The sequence below is a fragment of the Mytilus galloprovincialis genome, chromosome 11 (assembly GCF_965363235.1).
Source record: "Mytilus galloprovincialis chromosome 11, xbMytGall1.hap1.1, whole genome shotgun sequence".
Classification (NCBI taxonomy): domain Eukaryota; kingdom Metazoa; phylum Mollusca; class Bivalvia; order Mytilida; family Mytilidae; genus Mytilus; species Mytilus galloprovincialis.
Window position 1 is genome coordinate 22,966,358 of NC_134848.1, and position 22,145 is coordinate 22,988,502.

At 32.7% G+C, this 22,145-nt stretch overlaps 1 protein-coding gene across 3 annotated transcripts in view; it reads left to right on the forward strand.

Moving 5' to 3' along the window:
* Window positions 1–216: 216 nt before the first annotated feature.
* The window catches only part of LOC143051887 (uncharacterized), a 32,358-nt gene continuing 10,429 nt past the window's right edge, over window positions 217–22,145 (forward strand). For all 3 annotated transcript variants that reach the window (XM_076224882.1, XM_076224883.1, XM_076224884.1), the window contains exons 1-12: window positions 217–283; window positions 879–1,061; window positions 6,923–6,994; window positions 9,399–9,470; window positions 10,473–10,544; window positions 11,555–11,626; window positions 15,010–15,081; window positions 17,266–17,337; window positions 19,113–19,178; window positions 20,028–20,099; window positions 20,931–21,002; window positions 21,966–22,037. In XM_076224882.1, the coding sequence (XP_076080997.1) occupies window positions 907–1,061; window positions 6,923–6,994; window positions 9,399–9,470; window positions 10,473–10,544; window positions 11,555–11,626; window positions 15,010–15,081; window positions 17,266–17,337; window positions 19,113–19,178; window positions 20,028–20,099; window positions 20,931–21,002; window positions 21,966–22,037 (869 nt within the window). In that variant the 5' untranslated portion in view covers window positions 217–283; window positions 879–906. The remainder of the gene's footprint in view (window positions 284–878; window positions 1,062–6,922; window positions 6,995–9,398; window positions 9,471–10,472; window positions 10,545–11,554; window positions 11,627–15,009; window positions 15,082–17,265; window positions 17,338–19,112; window positions 19,179–20,027; window positions 20,100–20,930; window positions 21,003–21,965; window positions 22,038–22,145) is intronic.

The following is a 22,145-nucleotide window of genomic DNA, read 5'->3' on the forward strand; positions in this document are numbered from 1 at the left end:
CTCGGGTATAATTATAAAACTATTTAAAAAATATGAGAAAATAGATCATATCTATTTTGAAAGAAAAAACAAATTAATTCCTTGATTTTCCGACCGATAATTTTCATCTGTATACATGTGATTTCACGCTTTGGGTTTCATAGGACATGCGCAAGTATCAATGATCGGTCACCCAATGATCGTATACTTAGTAAGATTACACCTTGTGAAGTCCGTTAACGGTTTATAATTTCACAAGTTTCATAGATTTAGATACTGAAAAATTGCAGCACTTTCAAGTACGGTAAGATATTTTTTTTGTTTTATATTTTTTTCTTCTTCATATGTTATATCTGAATATATTCAAGGGAATACCCAACACTTGGATTAAACTACATTAAGCAAGTTTAATTTTCAAAAAATTTTGACAAAATATTTGCTAAGATATGTTGATAAAAAGGTAAAAAAAAATTAAAATAACTTAAATCACATACTGGAATAATGTTTGGCTTTATAGCAGTTTTACACACGCGAATTTTATATTTGAAAAACTTTATTATCTTTACTAATTAAAAGAGTTAACTCTCTTAGGTGTTCTATAACACATTGCAGAAAATATAGTCAGTCATATTTTAGCTATGTTTCTTAATTGAAAGAACGAAACAATAAGTAATTGGTTTATTATTTCAAAATAACTGCGAAAAAAGAGTGTATTGCAGTTCTTTATCTCCGTTCCTTTGAGGCCGTTTATGGTAATTTTTAATAACGAATATCGCGAAATTAGTCATTTTACAGTATCACCACCAAACGTTAACGTAAAAAAATTAGAACAGTAAAGATTGACAAGAGAACAGTCACTTTAAAAATATTTTGTATTAATTTTTGCTATTTTCCTCCAGATCAATCAAATCAAATACAGACGTAATAATGATGTGTGTTCTGCCTGTGATGTTGTTGTTTATCTCTGTTGATATGGTGATTGGCTGTCCAGAATTATGTGAGTGTGTCGATTACAGGGTCTACTGTAATAAAACTGGGTTATCTACCATACCAGATGATTTACCGCCAACAACAAAAGTTCTGTAAGATTTTACTTATATGTATTAGGCGTAGATTTAGACAAAATTATTGTATTCAAGGGGATCCTGGAATAGTCCGCCCGGGATCTTCATGTTGTCCTGATGGGGTTTATCAATTTTGTATTCTTTTTTTCTTATGCCACTTTTCTCTATCCTTTATATATCAGCGGCCTATTATTCTCTATTTCTTATTGCCAGATCTGCGTGAGGGTTTGAATGGGGTCTCTTTATCTATACTATTAAACGAGAAGACCTCATTTTGGGTGTCGCTTCTCTTCCTTCCACAATAAATTTTTAATTTGATTCGACTTTTACCAAACAAAAAGCATTGTAGCAAAGCAGAAGAATAATTGTGGTCTGAGGCCAGAAACACATAAATAATTGAATTTAACAGAAAGGAAACAAATATTGGACTTTGGAAAAAGGGACAGGGCTTTTGATACCTTTTATGAAATTCTCCATACATAACATCTTTTACAAAAATTCTCCTACAACAGTTCACAAGCTGTATATGCCCGCGATTTCGCGGGTGTGTTCCAGTTCTTTATATTTCAGCACCCCATTATTCCATATTCTTTATTTATAGCCTTATCTGCGCTTATGTCTCATTATTCTATGTACACCCCATCCAGACATCCTCCATAAATGAAGTCAGGACGACGTTCACACTTCTATTTGAGATTTCCGCAATTCGATTTCGAGATAAATTTACCTTAAGTATTTATAAATATTTTGACTAAATTCGCGCCTCACATGTTTGCACAAATAAACAAATTTATTTATTGTACATTGTTTTTAATTAAATTTTATTTGAGATAAGCAATCATTGGTGGATCCAGGGGGGGTCGGGGGGTTGGAACCCCCTTTTTTTGACGACCAATGCATTTGAATGGGAGCATACAGTTGGACCCCCCCTTCCCCCTTTACTCTGGGTTGCAACCGCGGCTGATGCATGAAACCGAGGCTGATGCAACTTACACTAAACATGAATATTGTTTTTTTTTTATTTAAGTCTATGGTTGAATGTGTTTTAGTTGTCTTTAAACAAGATACCAATAGTATTGATAGAAAGAAAACATCATAGAATTTATAGGAGAAACACACAATATAACTTAAAGTAAGGATGTTCGCAACTCTATTTCAAAATAACAATTTTTTTAAAAGACTGTTATAAATTGATAGTATAAATACAAAGGAGCTTAGATAACCAAAATAAAAAAAAGGGTCATGCTGAGTGCTTGTTCAAGAGATATGAGCCATTAAAAATTTAGCGGGAACTAATTCTCTCTAGACTTTTCTTACATGTAACATTGGCACCATTTTTCTTTCAAAATTAGGAAACATAACAAGGATTTAATAGCATTTTCAAATTTGACTTTCTAAACTATATGTAATAAAAATATAAAAAAAAAGTAGGGGGTAGCAGGGAAATCTCTTTAACGGCACAACATGGATAAAACCAGATGATTCCGAATATCTGGCGAATATTCACACAAACAAGAGGAGAGAACATCCTTTATTCATTAAAGATTTTCAAACTGAAAGCACAGTGGCGGATCTAGAAATTTTCATAAGTGGGGCCAACTGGCTGCCTAAGAGGGGACCCACTCCCGTCACGCTTCAGTGATTCCCTATAAAATCAACCAATTTTTTTTCTCAAAAGGGGGGGCCCGGGTCCCCTGATAAATCCGCCTCTGAAGCAAACTACTAAGAGGATATAATTTTACAAAGCAGTTTAATGAAATACTTTTGGAAATAAGATACAATACAAATAATCTCGAGAGATTTAGAAAGTGAGATTGTGGAGAGATCAGTATCACTCTAATCACTTTACTGTCAATCACCGATGTGTTTATCTGTAAATGTAAAATGAGACAATTTTTACACATAAAAATAGCCAGAGGTTTAAAATTTATTAAATAGTATTTTTGGAACAGTTAATGGACCTAAACTCCTCACTACTGATTTTGGTCTTATTTTAAAGATTATTAAATTTTCGTTGAATAAAGCCTGTTGCAGATTTTTAAAAATTGTGATTAAGCCCCAGTCCCACTAGACCACGATCGCACCACGCTCACCGCGATCTAAAATAAATTTAGATCGTGGTGAAGTCGCGGTATGAGCGGCATGAAAATGTAAATTTTCGTTGCTTTCACGATGCTACTACGTCCTCTCTACGCTTCTACAAAGATCCCACTACGATTATACCACGTTCTCACCGCGCTTATTCTGCGACCTCACTACGCTTATCAAGATCTTTCTACGCTCTTCACGTTCTCACTACGACCATACCACGAGTTATCCGATTGCAACACGATCTTACTGCGATTATTACACGTTCTTACCACGATTATACTACGTTCATAGCGCGATCTTACTACGTTCTCAGCAATAACGTCAACATCGTGTTCCATATCAATACAGTTCAATTCCTTCTATTTCTGATTAAATCGTAAATTTCTCGGAAATAATACAGTCATGCCACCAAAATCTACCAGAACACGTGGGCATAGTGGTAGGAGTTGATGTAGAGGCAGAGGGAGCAAAGTAACGAATCCTGATCAAGCAGAGATGTCGGACCGACCAATCCAACCTAAATTACAACCTATTGCTGGTCCATGAAGCTCAATGACGATATTTTAGTGAACGATAGCAGAGATGACATAGATGTATCAATATATATATATATAGGAAGATGTGGTATGAGAGCCAATGAGACAACTCTCCATCCAAGTAACAATTTATAAAAGTAAACCATTATAGGCCAAGGTACGGCCTTCAACACGGAGCCTTAATTGGCTCACATCAATCAGAACGTTATAAAGGACCCAAAATATTACCAGTGTTAAACCATTTAAACGGGAAAACCAACGGTCTAATCTATATAAAAACGAGAATCATGGTTGAGCCGTTAGAGCAAATGGATAATTACATTCAAACAAACAAAATCTATGGAGCTTTTTTTATATATTTTATGTGAAAATGACAATGAGAATGATGGTCGTAGTGTGAACGTAGTCAGGTCGTAAGAAGAGCGTGATGAGGACGGCAAGGGCGTGCTAGAATCGTACTATGGTCTTGAAAAGCGTGGTATAGTCGTAGTGGAAGCGTAGTTGGGTCGCAGTGAGAACGTGATGGTCGTAGTGAGGTCGTGATCACGTCGCTGTGCGATCGTAGCGCAGTCTCTCCGAATAGAATCACGCTTTCGCTACGCTCTCGCTACGCTCTCGCTACGATTGTACAGCGACCTTTGCGATCTTACTACGATCTCAGTGCGCTCTCACTACGCTTCTACTACGACCTGATTTCGCCACGACCGCACCACGATTGTTTTGAACATGTTCAAAGTTGGCCACGCTCTTCACGATCTTGAAGACCTCACCACGACCGTGATACGACCTTACTGCGATCTACACGATCGCACTACGATCATCAAAATTTGCATTTTTTTCACAGATCGTAGTGCGATCGTGGCCTAGTGGGACTGGTCAGAAGGTTTTTTTTTCCAAAATCGCATTTTTTTAATCATTTTGACAATTTTTTCAGAAACCCGTCATTCTGATTTATAAAAAAATTAAATGAAATCATGGTCTGGTAATGTTGATTTAAATAAGCTTATAAAAAGAAGATGTGGTATAATTTCCAATGAGACAACTCTTCACAAGAGACTTATAACAACGAAGTTAACAAATATAGGTCACGGTACGGCTTTCAACAACGAGCCAAGCCCGTGACGCATAGCCATGGCAGCTATAAAAGGTCCCGAAGTTACACATATAAAAAAAAAATCAAACGATAAAAATAACTGCATACCTGTTTTAATTTAAAATAATGAAAGAAAAACAAATATGTAACACAGCAACAATCGTCAAACACTGATTTACAGGGCTTGGAACTGACACATACATAACGTGGCGGGGTTAAACAAGTTAGAAACCCCCCCCCCTCCTTTTTTTACTCGAGACAGAGGTGTAATTTTGTTACGTTAATTAACAACTGGTTATCATATTATTATTGTACAACCCCCACACCCCCACCCGCTCCTTACATGTGAGAAATTTCGAAAAAAGATATCTACAGAAATTTTAAATCAAATTTTATAAATCTTAGATTTAGATATTATATAATGCAATGATTCTAGGCATCATGAATTAAAAAAGAACTCAAAGATACACCTATTCATTTTATACTTGGTAGTAAATACAGATAAATTGTATGTGTAACGTGGTCAGCGGCAATCGTGCTGTATCGTGTCAAATAAACATATTCTACGTGAGGTATATAATAAAGTGTATATGATATTATCAGATTATTACATGGCATTTTTCATATCGCATGTATTATCAGCCCTAGATTTAATATCAGCCCAAGAGCCGCATGTCTCGAGGGATGATAATACATGCGATATGAAAAATGACATGTTGCGATCTTTTTATCATATGCTTCAACATTGGAGAAAAATGAAAAATTAATGCATTGATCCTTTTGCGTTTTTCTCAAGTAGAAGTTCAAAAAGTTCACGGACGTCGGACCCCAAATGCATTAAATTCGATACGAAATATTTCTAGCATATGTCTTCACAGAAAAGAAAAACAGCAGTATGATATATTTTAATATGGACGATAAATAAAGATAATTCAACAATATATATGAATATTGAACACTGTTTGGAAAAGTCAACATTTTTAAAATAACTTTCTAGATTATGTTTGAAACTTTTAAAAATGCATTTATTTTATCCTTTGTTTGTTGGTTTTTTTCACATTTTACACAATATACTTTCCAGTATCTCAATAATTTTGTACCATACTTTGTAATGTTTTTTCACTGAAAACGTACCATTGAGGTGTATTTTCCGGAATTTGCCGACTATCGCCAGAATGCCATGTGATAACGTTACGGAAAGGCATGTGATAATTTTTTCATATCAGCCCGCTAAAAACCAATTCGGAAACATATGGAGTTTACGTTAATTTGATGCTTTTATCATACAGTAAAATCATATGTTATTTTCTCTAAGTATATGATCAGGCTTTTTCTTCAATATTACCCACCGTATCAATGCACAACTATTATAATCCCTCGAGCAAAGCTCTCGCGATTAAAATGGTGTCTCGGGTTGATAAAGGTGTGATATTGAAAAAGTCCATATCACATTGTTTTATAAATATAGGTGTTCATATTAAATGTATTGTTTGATATGCGAGAAAAATGTTTAATACAAAAGGTATTAAATGGGTTTGAAAACCCCGACCGTGCAAGGGCTGTATAGTCAGTCAAGGTCGTTAAAAATTTCCATCGTTGAAAACCCCGAACAATGTCTAGTTCGGAGACGACAGGCAGTTTTGAATTTTAGAGAGACAATTAGTTCAAACCTATCACTATCAAGTCGAGGCCACAATAACAAAAAAGTTGAAATGTTAAGAATTGTGTCTTCTGTGTATCAATTAACCGGAACAATCTTTTAAAACAATTTCTTAGTTTAAACATATCTTATTTGCTTAAATATGCCAAAAGGATGTGACACAAGATGATAAATAAGTATAGTCTCCTCCCAATTTGTTGAGTAAGCTGTTCAAGTATGCTCACTTCATTATGTATGACCTTTAATTTACAGTTATATAAGAATTAAAAAAAGAAGATGTGGTATGATTGTTATTGAGACAACTCTCCACAAGAGACATAAATAATACAGAAATTAACAGCTATAGATCACCGTACGGTCTTAAATATTAAGCAAAGATCATACCGCATAGTCAGCTATAAAAGGCCCCGAAATGACAATGTATTACATGATTGTCACCACTACATAATTTAAGGTAACATTATGCGTTTTTAGTCATTGTGTATTAACATTGTTTCAGGAGTGTTGCAAGCAATCAGATGACTAAGATAAACAGTAATGCACTCAACAATTTGTCAAGTCTACTTCTTTTGTAAGTATGTATGTGTTTTGGAAAGATTTAAGTCGAGTTAAAGTGTTTTATAAATATTCATGTATTTTAGTAACAAGTTTATATCATCTCTACGTGTTTTTTAAGTTTGTTTTTTTTAAAGTTAATGCCAAAACTACGTGTTCTGTAAGTATTTACGGGTTTTTGTTGACAAGTTTATGTTAAGACTTCTTGTTTTGTAAGTATTTATGTTTTTGGACAAGTTGGTTCAAAGCTTTCTTGTTTTGTAAGTATTTGTGGGTTTTTTAACAAGTTTAGTTCAAGCCTTCTTGTTTTGTAAGTATTTATGTATTTTAACAAGTTTAGTTCAAGCCTTCTTGTTTTGTAAGTATTTATGTATTTGGACGAGTTTATGTAATAAAGCTTTCTTGTTTTGTAAGTATTTATGTTTTTGAACAAGTTTATGTAAAACCGTCTTGTTTTGTAAGTATTTATGTTTTTTTGACAAGTTTATGTTAAGCCTTCTTGTTTTGTAAGTATTTATGTTTTTGGACAAGTTTATGTTATAGATCTTTCTTGTTTTGTAAGTTTAATGTTTTTGGACAAGTTTATGTCAAGCCTACGTGTTTTGTTAGTATTTATGTTTCGGAAAAGTTTAAGTTACCTACGTATTTGTAAGTATTTATGTTTGTTTGACAAGTTTATGTTATAGAGCTTCTTTGTTTTGTAAGTATTTATGTCTTTTTGGGGTCAAATTAATATCAAGCCTACGTGTTTTGTAAGTATTTAAGTTTTGGACAAGTTTATGTAAAGCCATCTTGTTTTGTAAGTCTTTATGCTTTTTGGCAATTTTATGTAAAGCTTTCTTGTTTTGTAAGTATTTAATGTTTTTTTGGACACGTTTATGTAAAGCTCTCTTGCTTTGTAAGTATTTAACATTTTTTGGACAGGTTTATGTCAGTAAAAAAGCTTTCTTGTTTTGTAAGTATTTATGTTTTTGGACAAGTTTATGTTAAGCATTCTTGCTTTGTAAGTATTTATGTTTTTGGGCAAGTTTATGTCAAGTCTTCTTGTTTAGTAAGTACTAGAACACACCCGTGATATCGCGGGTCCGTGACTGAATTAAAGTATATAACTATGCGCAAGCCTTATTTTAGTATTAGTATTGTCATCTGATAAAGTCATGCCGATTATAAGATACACAATTTTCTCTGCTTTCAAATCTTTCTGTTTGAACCCGTCGAACTGGAACTTATCAATTATTGGTAATATTAATTATTTGGAAAACAAAAGGTCCTGGAATGGAGTATTTTTTAATCAACAGCATTGTCCTATATTAGTTATGAATAAAGTTGAATTCTTTGATTCGCTGTTTTACGTCATGCCCGCTAACAACTTGAAACTTATTTTTAGTCCAGATTTTTAGTATTCGTATTGTTATCTTAGAAAGTCTTACGGATTAAAATACTACAATAGGTAACAATTTGACAATTTAGTAGTGTCAACCCTGTGATTATGACCCGTGTATATAGCATATTAATCCTGAATACACCGTTTGGTGGTGCGCCTGTCAGATGCGGAACGTACAGATAAGGTAATAGGTAACAGGTGATTATACTATTGGTATCGGTATCGGACTCGACCCGGAACTTCCTAATTATTGGCAATATTAATTACGTGGAAAATAAAAGGGCCTGGAGTGGTGTAATTTTTAATCTACACCTTTGTACTATATTAGTTGTATATAAAGTTGAATTCTCTGATTCGTCGTTTTTACGTGATGACGGCTGACAAATTGGACTCCGTAATTTTAGTATTATAGATTTAAGTGTTTCTGACAAGTTTATGTTAAGCTTACGTACTTTGTAAGTATATGCTTTTTAGACATGAATAGATTTTGTCAGTAACAGTAATTTATAAATAATCAAAATTGATAAGCAAGACAATATATGACAAAAATAATCATTAGAGTCCCTATGGAAACATCATTTTAATTAATTTTTTTGTCAATTTGGCTGTTATAAATGATAATAAGGGACGCTCTCAATAATTCAAATCATTTATTCGTCTTTTATTCGTTCGTTCGTCCGTCCGTTCGTTCGTTCGTTCGTACGTTCGTTCGTCCGTCCGTCCGTTCGTTCGTTCGTTTGTTCGTCCGTCCGTTCGACCGTGCGTTCGTTACGTTCGTTCGTTCGTTCGTTCGTTCGTTCGTTCGTTCGTTCGTTCATTCGTCCGTCCGTTCGGTTATTCGTTCGTTCGTTCGTTCGTTCGTTCGTTCGTTCGTTCATTATTTATTCATGTATTCATTCATCTATGTGTCCATCTTCTTGTTTATTCGTTTATTTAATTTTCTTATTCATTCATTTGTTCGTATTTTTGTAATTTGATTGTGACTTAAATTCACTTTTTATGTTAAAATTAATAGACCTCTATAATCATATTTCAGGGACTTGTCAGATAATTTGATCTCAGTTATAAATGGATCAATGTTCGAAGGCCTCAACAACTTATCGACCTTGTATGTACTTCTATACACTACATATATGTTTAAAAATATTCTAATTTGTTAAATGTTGGAAATGATTAAACAATAGATATATGAAGATGTGGTATGAATGCCAATACGACAACTCTTTATCCAAGTCACTATGTTTAAAAGAAAAACTACTAAAGGGTAAAATGCAGTCTTCAACACAGAGCCTTGGCTCACACCGAACATTAAGCAATAACGGGCCTAAAAAATGACTAGTGTACAACCATGCATTCAAACGGGAAATCTAACGGTCTAATCTATATAAAAAAAATCAGAAACAAGAAACATCTTTAGATATAAGAAATAAAGTAGCATGAGCATGTTTTCTAGCTGGTAACAGATGTAGATTAACATTGTTGCTTATAACCTTTAGTTGTAATGGTCGCTTCGTAGTCAAGAGTGGCATTCAGTTTGTGAATTGTCCGTCTATCCGTCTGACATTACCACTATACGTTTCGGAATATGTTTAACTCAACCAAATGTTATGAAACTTATACACAATGATTCTAACCACAAAACTCAGACGCAGTTTGAATTTGAATGGCGTCATTTTTAATTTTCAAGAGTTATGCCACTTCATTTTCTTTCTACAAGAATTATCACACATCGTGAATTCTAGCGACAACCTATTTGGAAAATCAAAGGACTAATGATGGGTATTTTATTGATCAAAACATAAAATGTCAATGCAAAACTGACCCCAGTTAAATAAATTAGTTTATGTATGTAATGATAAAGGACTTTCCGTTTTGAATGGACTAATTTTCATTTTAAGAACTTTTGCTTCCGCTAGTCCGAATTATACAATTTTTCAACAGGTTACATATTCTGTGGTAAGGCATCCTGGTTCCAAGACTAGTGAGAACAACGTAAAGAGGTAAAAATCCAGCTTTTAATCGGTACAATTTTTGGGGGTAATTAACTGAGTTACAACATATAAATTCCGAGTCAAACGTCGGTGATGTTTTACTTTTTTGTATATTTCAGGAGGATGGACTCCAACAAATTGACGACTATTGACGAATATACATTTATAGCTTTGACTGAATTGGACGTTTTGTATGTAGATTGTTTTTATATATATATAAAAAGAAGATATGGTATGATTGCCGATGATACAATTCTCCACAAGAGACCAAATGACAAATAAATTAACAGCTATAAGTCAACGTACGGTCTTCAACAATGAGCAAAGCCGATACTGTATAGTCATTATGAAAGGCTGCGAAATCACAGATGTAATGCAATTTAAACGAGAAAAATATTGAACGAAAACCAAATGTGTCATATAACAACAAGCGACTACCATTGAATTACAGGTTTGGGACAGACACATACATACAGAATGTGACGGGGTTAAACATGTTAGGGGGATGTTTGGTTACATCAGAAAACCATGTCCCAGTTCAATCTATGTATCATATGTATTCAATGGTTTAAAATCTAGCTGTATCACAGTATAGTTGTTATTTTTGGTTTTTTTTGGGGGCTGCTTTTAAAGAAAATATTAATGAATTAACTGAATTAGAGTATACCGCTGTTCACAAGTTACAAATCAATTTAACCGAAACAAATCCGTGTCACAAACCAACTGAGGTCAGCACACCAACTATAAGAGGAAAAAAACGGAAACACAGAAATACCGAACTGCTAAACAAACAAACGTCAACATACATAGAAACGGACTATTTGATAAATTCCTTCCTTGGAACAGGACATTTTAAGAAAAAATGGTGGGCTGAACTTTGTTTTATGGCTACCCAAACCTCCCTCTAATATATTGCAATGTTAAAAATACCTATTAAAAATCAACATTGCGGAACAGAAATAGAGTTCAGATTAATGCAAGACTAAGGACAGAAGAAGACAGAGAAATATGTAAATAAATAATATAAAAGTACATTTCAACATGTAAACCACATATTAACATCGAACACGTAAAATTAATCTACGACAGAACACAGTTACAGCACAATACGTGTATGAACTGTGCGTCACACAAATGTACTAGCTAGTTATCTATGCTACTGGTAAATTATTGTATTATTATGACTTTTTTTTAATTTTAGGCGCCTTGAAAAGAACAAACTGTCAGAAATTAGTCCTTTTGCATTTAAGAATCTGATAAGTCTGAGAACATTGTAAGACATTTATGGTGTTTCTTTCATATGTTTAGGGAAATTAATGCAGAATTAGATATGATTCGTTGAAAGTTAACGATTATTGATCACAGAAAATTGAACTGTATTTTTCATGAGTATATAAAATAACTAGATTTCTCATGAGTATATAAAATAACTAGACTTATCATTAGTATTACTATATAAAATAACTAGATTTCTCATGAGTATATAAAATAATCAGATTTCTCATGAGTATATAAAATAATTTAATTTATCATGAGTATATAAAATAACTAGACTTATCATGAATATTACTTTATAAAATAACTAGATTTCTCATGAGTATATAAAATAATTAGATTTATCATGAGTATATAAAATAACTAGACTTATCATGAGTATTACTATATGAAATAACTAGATTTCTCATGAGTATATAAAATAATTAGATTTATCATGAGTATTACTATAGAAAATAACTAGACTTATTATGAGTATATAAAATAATTAGACTTATCATGAGTATTACTATATAAAATAACTAGACTTATCATGAGTATATGAAATAATTAGGCATATCATGAGTATTACTATATAAAATGACTAGACTGATCATGAGTATTACCATATAAAATAACTAGATTTCTCATGAGTATATAAAATAATTAGATTTATCATGAATATATAAAATAACTAGACTTATCATAACTATTACTATATAAAATAACTAGATTTCTCATTAGTATATAAAATAATTAGATTTATCATGAGTATATAAAATAACTAGATTTATCATGAGTATTACCATATAAAATAACTAGATTTATCATGAGTATATGAAATAATTAGATTTATCATGAGTATATAAAATAACTAGACTTATCATGAGTATTACTATATAAAATAACTAGACTTATCATGAGTATTACTATATAAAATAACTAGATTTCTCGTGAGTATATAAAATAATTAGATTTATCATGAGTATATAAAATAACTAGATTTATCATGAGTATTACCATATAAAATAACTAGATATCTCATGAGTATATAAAATAATTAGATTTATCATGAGTATATAAAATAACTAGATTTATCATGAGTATTACCATATAAAATAACTAGATTTATCATGAGTATTACCATATAAAATAACTAGATTTATCATGAGTATTACTATATAAAATTACTAGATTTCTCATTAGTATATAAAATAACTAGACTTATCATGAGTATATAAAATAACTAGACTTATCATGAGTATATAACATAACTAGATTTCTCATGAGTATATAAAATAACTGTTCTTCCATTGAGATTCTAACATAACTTCTTATGACGATACAAAAATGTAGATAGACCGTTTCTGTAGTAACGTTCTGGATTACAATGAACAAAATCGAAGTAAAAGTTTACTAATTTCTTACTTAGATACTACGATTTGATTGAAAGCGTTGCTGCACATAAACATTTTTATAACAAACCTAGCAGCACATCTGAACCTTTACGATTATGGTGTTTATGCAGGTCGTAAATTTAGACAATCCGAACCTTCAAATACTAGTAAACTTAGTTCAGAAGAATACTAATTAAAACTGTTGATACATTTTTATGCCCCATTTATGGGCATTATGTTTTCTGGTCTGTGCGTCCGTCCGTTCGTTCGTTCGTCAGTTCGTCCGTCTGCTTCGCTTCAGGATAAAGTTTTTGGCCGAGGTAGTTTTGGATGAAGTTGAAGTTCAATCAACTTGAAACTTAGTAAACATGTTCCTTATGATATGATCTTTCTAATTATAATGCCAATAAGAGATTTTACCCCACTTTCACGGTTTACTGAACATAGAAAATGATAGTGCGGAAAGGACATCCGTGTACTTTGGACACATTCTTGTTAATATTTTTTTTATCAGTATACATATTAATTTTGTTATCAATAAACTAAATTATATTGTTGTACATTCACGGTCCTATAATGTTTCGATACCTATATTTTGACAAAGCAAAATTGCATATAGCTGCAAGTACTCCTATATCTGTACTTTGTGTATTTTGTGTTTGTTCTTTAAAGTGACACAATATCCAACATTATGTCTTAATATGGAAACAAGAAATAAATTTCCTTGTCAATTTCCACAAGTATATTGTCAAAATGGCGCCAATTTGCTTTCATAGTCTTTTGTGATTATATCCTTGTAAAATGTATTATGTTCTATGGTTGGGTTGTTGTCGCTTTGACGCATTCCCCATTTCTATCCTCAATTTAATTATTGTATATGGGACGGCCCAAGCTCGTTTCCGGATGAAGGATCTCCTCACTTTGTTGATTTGATTTTGATTTTTGGTGTTTTAACGCCACTTTTAAGCACTGCATTTAGGCTATTTCGTGGCGGCCAGTTTTTATTGGTGGAGGAAGCCGGAGTGCCCGAAGAAAACCACCGACCTTCGATAGGAAAACTGACATTCCTAGTCAATTAAGATGGGAGTCGAGTGCACCCACACGAGCGGGGTTCGAACCCACAACCTCGGTGTTGACTGGCTAGTGATTACTGTAGTAACTACTTAGACCACTCGGCCACCGAGGCCCCCTCTCACTATGTTGAAGAATCATGTATGGCATTTGGAAATTATCTTCACTTTAGAGACATTCGTCATTTTCATTCTCTATAATGAGGATATTTAAACCTCGAAAGTTTAGCTCTGTTTCAAAAAAGTAAAATCACAAAAATACTGAACTCCGATGAAAAATTCAGTCGTAAAGTCCATAATCAAATGACAAAACACATGGAAAATGTTGGATTGAACCTGGTTTATAGCGCTAAACTTGTACGACAGTTGCATCAAATTACATTGAATTGACAAATGTTACAAATAGGGGCACAACAACAACACGGAGCCCACCAAAACTAGGGGAGATTTCAAATTATTTCATTTTGTTCTACTTGTGCTAGAGATTACAAAAATCCCAATCCAGTTATAAAACTCAAAGTCTCATTCAATAACATAAACGGTACCATTTTATTCTGCACCATATGCGCATTTCGACAATCAATGTCTCTTCAGTGATGCCTGAGGCCATGGTGTTTGAAAATCCAAAGCTTATTTTAACAATAACCCGGTTAATCTAGTCTCTCCCTATAATCGATATATCTCACTTGTATGGACCTGCACTTTGATTATACCAAAAACTTTTTCAAAAAAGTTTTGGCTTGAAGTCATAATACTTTGCTCAGTGCTTGGAGCACAAAAATCATGCTCCAAACATGAAATTCCTCATTTTGATTGGTTGATTTTCGAGGACGAATACAAAAACCGACTCGTAATTTTTATGACTTCGGGGCCATGTGTGCAGAAATAAAAAAAAAAAGGTATCTTTGATGTGTTTGTTTATTTGTATATTTCAGGCGAATTGATTTCAACATGTGGACAACAATTGGCGATTTCACTTTTGAGTCTCTGACCGCATTACAGATTTTGTAAGTATGCTCTGAAAACTGCATTACATATTTCGTGCAGAATTGCTGTGCCAATCAGTCTTGTAAGAACATTAAAACATATTTTTATAAAAATCAGTTTAAAATGATATTTTGTATAAAAAAAATGAAATGGTAGGCAAGTGACACAATCTTCATTCAGAAGGCAACACACAATCTCATACCAATAGCTGAAAGGACATGAGTAATGAAAACATTGCGAATAAACAATCAAAGCACTAGCATCACTTCTTTTTTGCAATAAAGAAAAGATGAAGTTATGACATACCGGTACAACAACTACATACAAGTAGTTTGGCTTGGGACAATGTGGCAGTGTTAAACATTTTTTTAAACAAAAGAGCAGGCTAATGCCGCTACAAGGCAGCACTCGCACCCTCAAAGTGGAAAGGGGTTAATATAAGTTGCAAAACTTGTTTCCCAATCCACTATAAATAAATATGTTTAAACTAAACAATTTTTTATGAGATCTATACTCTTTCTTTTTATTCTTTTTAGAGAATGGCAGTTTAAAAAATTGAATCATGGGATTTTATTCGTCAGTTTTTGTATTTATAACTCTACTGTATTGAATTATACCATACTGGTTTGACTCCTCCTATACTGTATTGACTCCGCCTTTACTATATTGACTCCGCCTTTACTGTGTTGACTCCAACTTTACTGTGTTGACTCCTCATATATATACTACTAGAACACACCTGTCATATCGCGGGTCCGTGACTGATATATAACTATGCGTATGCCTTATTTTAGTATTGGTATTGTCATCTGATAAAGTCATGCCGATTATAACATGTATAAGGTGCACAGTTTTCTCTGCTTTCAAAATCTTTCTGTTTGAACCCGTCGACCTGGAACCTATCAATTATTAGTAATATTAATAATTTGGAAAACAAAAGGGCCTGGAATGGAGTATTTTTTACTCAACAGTATACAGCAAAATTCTAAATACACTGTTTGGTAGTGCGCCTGTCAGATGTGGAACGTACAGATAAGGTAATAGGTAACAGATGAATATACTATTGGTATCGGTGTCGGACTCGATCCGGAACTTCTTAATTATTGGCAATATTAATTACGTGGAAAACAAATGGGCCTAGAGTGGTGTAATTTTTAATCAACAGCATTGTACTATATTAGTTATATATAAAGTTGAATTCTTTGATTCATCGTTTTTACGTGATGACGGCTGACAAAGTGGACCTCGTAATTTTAGTATTATAGATGTTGACTCCTCTTATATAAGGTTGACTCCAACTTTACTAATTTCAATCCTCCTATACTGTGTCGAATTCTACTATACTGTGTTGACCCCTCCCTGACTATAAACTCCGTCTTAACTGTATTTACTTCGCCTTTACTATGTTGACTCCTCTTATACTAGGTCGACTACACCTATACTGTGTTAAATCCTCCTATACTAGGTTGACTCCACCTATACTAATTTGAATCCTCCTATACTGTATTGACTCTGCCTGTACTGTGTTGATTCTTATACTAGTTTGACTCCTCCTATATTGTGTTGAATTATACTGTATTGACTCCTCCTATATGGTGTTGACGCCTATACTATGTTGACTCCTCATATATTGTGTTGACTCCTCCTTTACTGTGATGATTCCTCCTATACTGCGTTGACTCTGCCTATTTTATGTTTACTCCTCCTATACTGGTTTGACTCCTTCTTATATGTTTTGACTCCTTCTTATATGTTTTGACTCCTCCTATATGTTGTTGACTTCTTTACTATGTTGACTCTTCATATATTGTGTTAACTTTTTATATATTGTCATGACATCTTTTAGATAGTGCTGAGCGAACTGGAACAATCAGCCAACATCTTGTTTGTAGAGGATTTTTCTCTGTGATAATATGTAGAACTTTTTTGTATATGTTTGAGTTACTATTAGTTGATCTGGCAGAAGTAGTTAACAAAAAACAGAAAACAAAGAACTTTTTCGGACCTTTTGGATTATAGCTCTTCATCTTTTATATAAGCTTTGGATTTCAAATATTTTGGCCACGAGCATCACTGAAGAGACATGTATTGTCGAAATGCGCATCTGGTGCAAGAAAATTGGTACCGTTAATTTTATTATTATTGTTCAAAGTTTAAACTATTAATAGATGTGTTTCGTCTTATTTTTTCATTTTATTTTACAGACGATTAGACAACAATCGGCTTTCCAGAATTGCCGAAACTGCCTTTAACGATCTATCAAGTTTGAGAATCTTGTAAGATTATAACACTGTTTTTTAATTGACCTTTATTGTTTTAATACAATATTTTTTAAAAGGATAAGACGCAAATATGATCAGTTTCTTTTAATGGACAATGTCTTAATATGTGTATTGTTTCAATACATGCATATAAGACATTAGCAAGAAAAGATATGTCTATGCCTTTATGCATCATCTCAATACATAAACTGATCATAGATATAAGGATAAATATTGTTTTTATAAAAGACTCATCGTGCAGTGACGCTAGAATGAAAAAGGGGAACGTCCCAATAAAGTTCAAAGTTAAATTGAAGGTAATTGAATACCCAAATTTCGGAAAGGTTTTTCGAATGCAGCTAATGTAGTCCATTCCTGGGGTAGAAAATAAACATATTTGTTTTAAATTCCATGTTTTTAAACAGTTAATTTCAAATTATTAACATATCAATGATAATCCATGTCAACACGCAAGTGGGTGTAACATTGTCTAAATTAACATGTACCAATTCAGGAATATTACAATTGTTAGCCTTTTGTTTGTTGTGTTTGAACTTTTAATTTTGCTATATGTTTATAGACTTTTAGAATGATCCTTGGAGTTCGTTATGTTTCTTATTACTTTTTTAGTAGTTTCTTTTGCGTAATGATGTTTTATGGATCCTCAATGCTCTTCAACTTTGTACTTGTTTGGTTTTATAACTATTTTGATCAGAGCGTCACTGATAAGTCTTATATAGACGAAACGCGCGTCTGGCATATTAAATTATAATTCTGGTACCTTCGATAACTATTTTATGTTTTTATAAAAAAAAATGTTATTCTGATAATCGGACAAGATATTTGTAAATATTGACTCCGCCTTTACTGTATTGACTCCGCCTTTACTGCATTGACTCCGCCTTTACTGTATTGACCCCGCCTTTACATGTCATTGCAATTGAGATTTGATTATCAATTCTGATAATACAAAATACAATTTCTTCGAAAAGTCCTCTTGATTCTGAATAAAGACTTCAGTCACTGCATATAAATTTTGTACAAAACACAATTAAAATAGTGTAGCCAACATTGAAAAAAAATCAGATAAAATACCTATAAAATACAATTAAAGAAAAACCAGAAATTGAAGCAAGACATCATACAATGTTGGGTCGCTAGATATCTATTGTGATAGAAATTCAATAGTTCTTTTTAATCACGATTATATGTAAATTATCAAAGCTTTAGTTATATATCATTTATTCTGGTATCACCTAAGTTGGACAAAGGTATACAGAAAAACACATTAGTTTACATTACATTACATATAAGTATATTTGTGAAACGCTCAAAGATGTGTTATGCCAAAATTAGACACATTTGTGCTAATTTGAATAATTATGAAAGAGAAAAAAATCATAAGTTGAACACGGAAAACATGAAAAACAAAAACACACATGGAGACTTATAAATAAGTCAACATTACAGTTTATCATGATCACACATGGACAAAACAGTCAGTTTTTGTTGAGTTCTTATTTTCTAATGTTAATGTTTATTAAAGGTACCAGGATTATAATTTAGTACACCAGACGCGTGTTTCGTCTACATAAGACTCATCAGTGACGCTCATATTAAAATATTTATAAAGCCAAACAAGTACCAAATGGGAGAGTATTAAGGATCCAGAATTCCAAGAATATATATTGAACAAGTTTCCTCGAATTATACAGTTAAGAAATTTATTAAAACAACACATGCATTGTATACAACTGTTTACATCTATAGATTGTTATTTTCTGTTGTAGACGGTTAGATAACAATTTGCTTACTTCAACCAGTGGCCTTCAAAATTTGACAGCACTGCAAGTACTGTATGTATATAATGCTTTCATATTAACATTAACATCAAGTCTATGCTGCTAGGGATTTTTTTTATGGCGGCCAAATGCTAATGATTATCAAATTAACATATTGTATCTGGCTGTTTTGCTTATCAATGTGACAATAAACTATCTAGTAAACCAAGTTCTATTACTGCAATCACTAGATATTCAACACTGAGGTTGTGATTTCGAACCCCGATCATGCGGGTGCAATCGACTCCAATCTAAAATTACTAGGATTGTCGATTTGCCTATCGAAGGTCGGTGGTTTTCTCGGCACACTGCGTCTTCATCTACCCGTAAAAAATTACCATTACAAAGTAAATTGGCGCTTAAAAGTGGCTTTAAACACCAACAATCAATCAATCAATCAATTATATGCAAATCAAGATTTTGATGATTATAATTTCATTCATGCATAGCTGGAAACACTTAGTTTACAAAATATTAGAAATTATTATAAATTAAGGAATGTATCTCCCTCATGCAAAGCTCTGATTCCTTTTACGGATTTGGCTATACTTTTTGGACCTTTTGGATTATAGCTCTTCATCTTTTATATAAGCTTTGGATTTCAAATATTTTGACAACGAGCATCACTGAAGAGACATGTATTGTCGAAATGCGCATCTGGTGCAAGAAAATTGGTACCGTTAATTTTATTAGTCTATCAACTCATCCGGTCGCGATCCTTCTGAGGTTCTAGCGATTACATTATTCTAAATTATTACCTTGATTATAGTGCTAACTAACTTACAAAAGTGGCCTCGTTGTCCATGAAGTCTAAGTAGTCCAACGAATGTAGTGTTGCCTTTAATGATATTTATCCAATTACAGCTGCTTGAATGGTAACAAATTGACAGCCATTGACCAGTTTTCCTTCAAGAATTGTGTTAATCTGGAAACACTGTAAGTTTTGAAGTAGTACATAACTTGTTACACAACAACGACCATACAAGTGAGAGGTTCAGCTAGCTATAAAACCTGGTTTTATCTACTATTTCTTGTTTAGAAAATGCCTGTACCAATTCAAGTCAGGAAAATGACAGTTGTTGTCCATTCGCTTGATGTGTTTGAGCTTTTGATTTTGCCATTTGATTAGGGACTTTCCGTTTTAAATTTTCCTAGGCGATTAGTATTTAAGTGAATTTACTTGTAATAATACTATATACAACATGTGTAATTGAATAAGCCAGATAACATAATATTGTTCATTTCTTTGTATGATAGAACAATATTTTACTATCTGTCACTGTCATATTTTCCACGATCGATAACAAAGTAAGGCGAAGGATAACAAACGAACGTTCAAACTTACAAGATCGTATATTCGAAAACAAACTGACAATACCAATGCGAAAAGACAAATAGAAAAGCAACGACATAGTAAAACCAAATACTGAGTTACACACACTCCACCGAAAACTAGTGGTAAATGAGATTATATGATATATGATTGACAAGGCGACAACTGTATTTACAGGTACATACTAAATGTCTTTGTGAGCGCTCGATCCTCTCCTAACCAGGAACAACGGTCTAACAGCACAACACAAGAATAAAACCTGTAAAATCCAGTTGTAATTGGCATAACACATATGATCGATACGAGACACACAAACAACTTACACAAAGACACAAAGCGCCGCAATAAAAATACACGCGGATAATGAAAGTTCTAAGCCAATGACTAACTAATAATTTAGGTTAAATAAAGTAAAATTTGTTGATTTTTTTCAGGCGGTTGGAAAAAAATCTTATTACATCAATTCACAAGAGATCTTTTGAGAGTTTAGTCAAATTAAAAATTCTGTAAGTATTGAGTTTTTGTGTTCCTGTTGTCCCTTTGTTTTCCACTCATAGATGATCATGTTGATGTGTTATCCTGGGTTTTAGTTTGTGGCCCGGATTTATGATTTTGATTATTGGTATACTGCTGATGCTTTCATGGAAGTGAACTGTTCAATGACCACCTACAAGTTCCACAAACGGAAATACCAAAATACTGTATCTACATTACTGTATATTCATGAACACCGTATGATAATTGATATCAATTTGTTTGATGTGCTTAAGTTTTTGATTTTGCGATTTGATTACGGACTTTGCGTTTTGAACTTTTCTCGATATTTGGTATTTTTGTGATTTTACTTAACATTATTATTCGTTGTATATTGATGTGCGTGTGTTTAGTGGGTAAAGTTAAGACGAATGAAAATGTCCATCAATGTACTAATATGCTTAATTATCTGTATTGGCCAAAATGACGATTTCATTTCAATATCTTTTCCTTTTTTATGTTGCTTTTATACTAGAAAGTGATTAAAGATTTATTAATCGGCCTATACTACCATGAAATTCAGCATCAGCAACCGAGGTTAATGTTTAATAATAAGGTAGTTAAATGTATCTGATAAATACAAATCAGGCGCCTATAGCGATTGTCAATTTTATTCATGTATTTCATATTTGTTTCTTGTAAATTGATTTGCTATAGATAAGGCTGTTGAACACTATTCGTTCACATCGAAAGTCTGGTTAATCATTGAAAAAACGCGTTTAACAAATGTCACAAATTCGTTGTAAACAGTTAAACAAGAACATCAACATGTTTAAAATTGTTGTCTCATTTTCACATCTAAGTGTCTGTGTATTGTAAATAAAACCACAACCGATTGTTTGTTTTAAGGAATTTCTTGTCACAAACCTTTTATATAAAAACTGAATGGAACAAACATGTATCAAATCATTTGTAAACTTTTTTAAATGTTTCAGGCGAATAGAAAACAACAAGTTAACATCAATTGAGACCCCTACATTTACGTACCTGGTCAATTTGAAAACTCTGTAAGTTTGTATGTTAACTTAGGTAAACATGTGAAACACCACGACATTCTGTATGGTATGTCGTAAAACTGTGGGTTTATGGTTGTCGTTAGTTATATGGCATATTAG